Genomic DNA, 6,597 nt, shown 5'->3' on the forward strand with positions numbered 1-6,597 from the left:
TACCCAGCGATGACACTTACATTATTACTTTTCTGGACAATCTTCGGATGTTCATTAGGTTGCATTTTTCGCTTAACGCGATGTTGTGTTGGTACTAGTACCCAGTGACAACACTTACAATAGTACATTTTCCTGTTTACTTTATTTTGTGATACTTTCACATAAACGATGAGTTTGACTAAGTAGTTTAGTACTAAACAATTGAAGGAAAAACTATCATTTTACTAACAAAACATTCGGGTCTTGGTAGAAGACTACATCTCACACTGATAGAAAATAAGGGATATTCTAGGGTTTTTCATACTTACATCAACATTTACATTTAAAGGTTTGCATGACCTTTAAAAACAGTTTTTAGTAAGCAAGACAATGACACTTAAATACTTATGAATTCACCCGCTTTAAAGCTGATACTCTCTTTCAAAATAACTTGTATTCTCAGGTCATCAGTAGACAGGTACGGAGGCTAGGTTTTGAGAAGACGGAGCAGACAAGTCTCATCTTTTATTTTGATTGTATATTTTTGGTGTCTTACTACAATGAAGAACACACATGTATTAAAACTTTACTTATAATGCAATGGATGATGTTGTTGCTTGTTTATTATATTACACTGTTGTGATACTGTACATGACGTCCTCCACCCTTGAACGTTTCCGCCGTTCGTGGTTTTGGGGTGTGACAACTATGTTAGAGCATGAAGGTTGACTTTGGACATTTAGTTGAGCAGGGATTGTAGTATTGTTTTCTCTCATTTAGTGGCTGATTTGGAACAGATACATGGGGGATGGGATTTTTTTTTGGCCTTCCTATCTTCTTTGGTGGGGGTGGCACATATTGTTTTCTCTCATTCTTATACGCCCTATTGTTATGATCATATTCCAAATAACTGCCACATATGGTAGTTCTTACAACCTTCACTTTTGTTGTTGAAAACCCGCTCTCCATCTCACTGGCATGCCTCCTTCTTTTGGTAGCAGGCCTACCAGACATCCTCCTAGACATTGGAGGCAATGGCTTAATGTATTCAGTTTGGGCCCAAAGATTTCTGCCATTAACAGGTTCAATGTTTGTTGAGTAACATTGCATAAAATTCTCTTTAGAGAAGTATGAATTGATGTATACATCAGGCGTTTGATGGATAAAATTAATTGCTACATTTTCATGAACACAAGGGATCCTAGCTAAATCCTACAACCTATATGTACATGTAATATCATCTAAGTCCACCCAATAACTGCCACACCCTACTCTGGCCTCAAACACATGTCCTTGACTATGAATTATTCCCCAAAACCTACATTCAAGTATCTAGTCAGTAACAATAATTAATGATTAAGACAAGTTTTAGAAAGCATAAAATAGTACCTAATATTTTTCCCAAATAGATTCATTTTTTTCAAAATTTTTAAACAAACATTTGAATTCAAGTTTTCACTTTCCTCATTCATGTGAGCAAAACTGTCCATGATATAAATCCGTATCTCTTCAAGCATGGTGATAAAAGGTTTTTTTCATAGCATCCACTATTATTGGGTTGAAGTACTTTGAGATCCCATTCTCATCTGCTTCACATGCATATCTTGATCCAAAAAAGGCTCTACACCATGTTTTTGGTTATTTTGACATCATGTATTCATATGCAGAAGGGTTCAAACTCTTGATTCTTTCCATATGCCTCTTGAAGTCACTTTCTGTGCAACTCATAGAGGCAGCCCAAAACAACTTCTTATACTCGAAACCTGTGAAAGTATTTCTAAAGTTGGCATAAATGTGCCTAACACAGTTCCTGTGTTCAACATGAGGTAGTATATCTTTCACATATTCAATAAGACCCTACAAGACAATGATTTAATTAGGTTAATAGAGGACACGTATGTAATAATATAATTATGAAATTAAGTAGAGGAGTATGTAAACTTTTACCTTGTGTTGATCTGATATCAGTACGAAACCTCTTCCATCATCAAGATATAAATCATCCCTTAGAAGCTCAAGGAACCATGTCCAGTTAGGCTTATTCTCAACATCCACAACAACCCAAGCAATTTGGTAGACCTGATTATTGGCATCTTTACCTATGGTTGTCAACAACTCACCCTTTACCGCTCCTTTCAGAAAGCACCCATCCAAACTAATAACTCTTCTACACCCTCTTTTCTAACCTTCACATATAGCTTTGAAACCAATATAAAACCTATGAAAATAGTTTATCCCATTTGGATTGACAGTTACACACACCTTACATGTAGAGCCTGGATTGGATCTTAACAACTCTTGTGTATAATCTCGTATTCTAGCATAATGCTCAATCATTTTACCTTTAGTTAGCTCCTTGGCCCATTTCTTTTCTTTACGACATTGGCCTATAGACACAACACACCTAAACCTTTGTATGATGTCAGTAATCATCTTTTTAAGCTTCATGTAGCACTTGGTTTCCGGTATGTGAATTTTATTTGAGCATTTCCCTATTTTAGCCTTGGACTCGGTGAGTCATATGGTCCGACTCGCCGAGTAGGGACGAGACTCAGGACACGTTTAAGTTGGCGACTCGGCGAGTCACCGCTGTTGGATGAAACCCTAAATTTCAAGGGTTTGCACCCTATTTAAACCCTCATTCCGCCCAACCTCGTCCCCATTCACCCCCCAGAACTCCCAACCTCGCTTTTCCCTTATTTTCCTTGAGAGATTGAAGTGTTTTTGGAGTATTCTTGAAAATTTTGAGGAGAAAGAAGAGTAGATCAAGAAGAGGAGAAGGAGACCAGGCATCTTTGTGTCATCCCAACGTTTTCCTTGAGGTATAGCTCGTTTCCCCCTATTTTCAAGCTTATAATCTCTTTTAGCTCCATAGGAGTCCTTCTTGGGCTCTTTCCCAAAGTTTTTTTTTATCTTTGTGGGTTGTAATAAGTTGTTAGCCTTTAGATCTAGGCATGATTTAGTCCCTGGAACTTGGATCTAATGCCTTTATGGGGTCATATTGCATGAAAGCCCTAGATCTACCTCTTTTGGTGCACTTTGAGCCTTAAAATCCATATTGGTGAATATCTACACGTAAAGTTGGAAACTTTACGTGTGATTTGTGTCCTAGAAGCCCAGATCTGTGAATGGCATGGACTGGAATTGAGCAAATCGGCGTATTTGATGGATGCATGGCTGCGACTCGGCGAGTCGTATATGTGACTCGACGAGTCTGGTAGCGAGTCACTGGACTGGTCCCTTCATGATGTGTCTAGTTGAGCCGTGAGCCACAGGGGGTGAATCGGTGAGTTGGGAGCTGAACTCACCCATGTTAGGACTCGGCGAGTCAATGCCTTGACTCGGTGAGTCCAAGGCAATCTTCTTAAAGATCAAGAACAACTCGTCGAGTTTGTTCATACGGCTCGACGAGTCGGATGAAGATTGTCTGACTTCTTGGATCAAGAGGGTACTCGTTGAGTCGATGCCACACTCGACGAGTGGCAGCGTGCAGAACTGAGAAGTGAGAGTAGGACTCGGCGAGTTGGGCGGCCCAACTCGGCGAGTCAGCCCAAAAGAGAGTTGACTTTGACCAAGGGTAAAAGAGTCATTTTACCCCAAGCGCAGTATTTAGTATTTGATTGAGTGTGTTTATGGACCTGTAGCCGAGGAGATTCAAGAGCAGCAGCCGTTAGCTTCCCGAGCCACACACTCAGCAGCCAGCTTACGAGGTGAGTTTCCTTCCAGTAGGAAAGGGTCTAAGGCCACAATGCCGGCCCGTTCAGTTAGCAGTAGTTTCCGGATTTAGGTCCGATGCAGCAGCTAGTATGTTTGATGCCTTCGTGGCTCGAACAGGATTTGTGTTCTATGTCTTATGCGTTAAGTGTTATGTGTTCCGGGCTACGGCCCGATGAAGTATGCCGTATATGTGTTCATGTTAATTGATGTGTTGTGCTATGCCATGTTCAGTCAGTCAGTTCCGGACTTCGGTTCGATGCAGGGGACAAGGTCCCAGTCGGTTCCGGACTTCGGTCCGATGCAGTTAGTTCCGGACTTCGGTCCGATGCAGTTAGTTCCGGACTTCGGTCCGATGCAGGGGACAAGGTCCCAGTTAGTTCCGGACTTTGGTCCGATGCAGTTAGTTCCGGACTTCGGTCCGATGCAGGGGACAGGGTCCCAGTCAGTTCCGGACTTCGGTCCGATGCAATTTCCGGGCTTCGGCCCGATGCAGTGGGTGAGGCCCAATATGTGTTTATATGTTATTGTATGGTATGTGGTAGTTTGGGAGAGCTCACTAAGCTTCGTGCTTACAGTTTCAGTTCTGGTTTCAGGTACTTCCGCAAGCAAAGGAAAGAGCTCGGGGTGATAGCATCGCACACACCACAGCTTAGCTTTTATCCTGGGGATGGTTTTAGTTGTTTTGGATTTGATGTAGTATGATACAGTTTTCCGCACAGTATTTTATTATGATTTGGGATGCATCGCGTATGTTTTTCTATGTTATGATACTCATATTATGGTTTGATTATATTGAAAAACGAAATTTTTGGGTCGTATTTTTGGGTCGTTTCAAGTTGGTATCAGAGCCCTGGTTTGAGGGATTCGGATACACTTCCGGGTGTGTCTGAACTCAAACTAAGGGAAATAAAAGATTTTAGTAAAATAAAAATGTTTTACCAAAAAGAATTTTGAAAGCACTTAGAAAGAAAGAATTGTTTTTAACAAGATAGAGGTGTGTGCATGCGGTCAGCCGAGCTCAAGTAAGTACTCTTAAATTACCCATACAAGTTAATTGTTCAGTTTCAGTTTCAGTAGAACAACATGCTAGTATAGGACTAAGGATCTAGGAGAATGCCTTATGTGCCTGCTTATGTGTTACAGCTTTATGAGTATTGCATGCTAGTACTGAGTAGACAGCAGTAGGATAGCCTGATTAGGTTATGCCTGTTAGTGGAAGCTTAGCATCCTATGCTAGTGCAGTTTCTTGTTATGAGAATAGTTTGGTCTGAGTCTGTTTCCCTTGTCCGAATGCTGCTTGCTTCGTGATTGGTGGGGTTCTGAGTAATGGGAGTTAGCCATTAGGTGAACACGTCACACCACATGTGATCAGGTTTGAATAATCCCAGAGTGCTGGAACTAGCCCTATTGCGGAGCTCTTGTTTGAGTCCAACCGTTGTAGGGACGGATCTTTTACTTGAAGGATTATCAGATCCTCATCACATGTGATGGTGTTTAGGTGGTGGCTAACTGGCATTATGAGGAGACCTACAGCAGCTGAGGACCAGTCGTGTTAAGCTTGAGGTTTCCCTAGGGCAAGCCTAGGATGAGAGTAGCAGAGAATAGCAGTAGTAGAAGTGACTTGGTGGAGTCAAGGCAGTTCTTGAGGAAAGTACGGATAGATGTGGAAGGTAGTATGGGCCCGTACTACTGAAAGCAGAGGATCCGTACTCGAATCAAGGAAGGCCAAGACAAAACGAGGAAGCTAGTAGCAGTGTCATGATCCCTTGAGATATTTCAGTGTTCTGATGTTCTTATGATATGTTTCAGAATGGTAGTTTTGCGTCCGAGACCAGCAGTCGGTAGCTCAGATGCCGGAGGGGGATCAGGATCGGGATCAGGCCCGGAGGTCGGGCAGATGGATGAGCAGACTAGAGAGTTCCTTTCTTCTGAGGTTACCCGCATCATACTGGAGCAGACTCCTGTGATCTTCGGTTCGATCAAGGAGGGTATTTTAGAGCTGATGGATGAGAGATTGAGTACTTTCCGTGCTGAGATGGCGGCCGTGATGGGGTCGCGCACACTTACGTTCAGGGAGTTCAGGGCATGCGGGGCTCCAGACTATCATGGGGCGCGGGACCCCATAGCGAGTACTAGACGGTTGGCGGATGTGGCCAACGCTTTCCGCACTAGCAGGTGTCCCGAGGGGGACAAGGTCAGGTTGGCGTCCTGTCTTCTGAAGGACAGGGCACGGGATTGGTGGGAGGAGGTCGGACATGCCATCGGGGATGATGCGGCATTGGATGCCATGACCTGGGCTGATTTCTCTACCAGGTTCAGGGTGGAGTTTGCACCAATCATTGAGGTGCAGCAGTTAGCTAGGGAGTTTCAGGACCTTACCCAGACTACAGAGACAGTGGCGGAGATCACTGCCAAGTTCAGGGAGAGGGCCCTTCTTGTTCCTCAGTACGCAGCCGATGAGGAGATGAAGAAGGCCCGTTATCATGAGATGTTGCGGAGTGACATCCGCATGTTTGTGAGCCGGTCCAGTTGTAAAACGCTGGACGACATGATTGCCAGAGCTAGAGAGAGAGAGATTGATCTCGAGATGGAGAAGAAGAGGAAACCGGAGGTGGTTACGGGTTCAGGCAGTATGGGCAAAAAGCCCAAGGTTTCAGATCACAGGTCTAGGAGTCAGCAGAGCCACGGTCGGTGTGGCAAGTGTGGGAGATTGCACGAGGGGGTGTGCAAGGCAGGGAGTTCCGGCTGCTACAAGTGCGGTCGGACTGGGCATTTGAGTAGGGATTGTACGGCCCCTGCTACTACGGTTACAGCATCAGATCTGATTTGATTTCAGTGCAATCAGAGGGGACATAAAAGGTCCCAGTGTCCCAGTTTAGCTGCAGCAGGGAAGGTGGTTGC

At 43.8% G+C, this 6,597-nt stretch overlaps 1 protein-coding gene across 1 annotated transcript; it reads right to left on the bottom strand.

The window, feature by feature from the left end:
- Positions 1-1,617: 1,617 nt before the first annotated feature.
- On the bottom strand, positions 1,618-2,427 carry LOC145035890 (uncharacterized). The gene is made up of 3 exons (XM_078984392.1): positions 2,242-2,427; positions 1,927-2,160; positions 1,618-1,836 (listed from the first exon to the last, which is right to left on the bottom strand). The coding sequence occupies exons 1-3, from the start codon at positions 2,425-2,427 to the stop codon at positions 1,618-1,620; spliced, it is 639 nt and encodes a 212-aa protein (XP_078840518.1).
- Positions 2,428-6,597: the final 4,170 nt, after the last annotated feature.

Source organism: Lactuca saligna, chromosome 3 (genome assembly GCF_052625555.1).
Source record: "Lactuca saligna cultivar CGN05327 chromosome 3, ASM5262555v1, whole genome shotgun sequence".
NCBI lineage: Eukaryota > Viridiplantae > Streptophyta > Magnoliopsida > Asterales > Asteraceae > Lactuca > Lactuca saligna.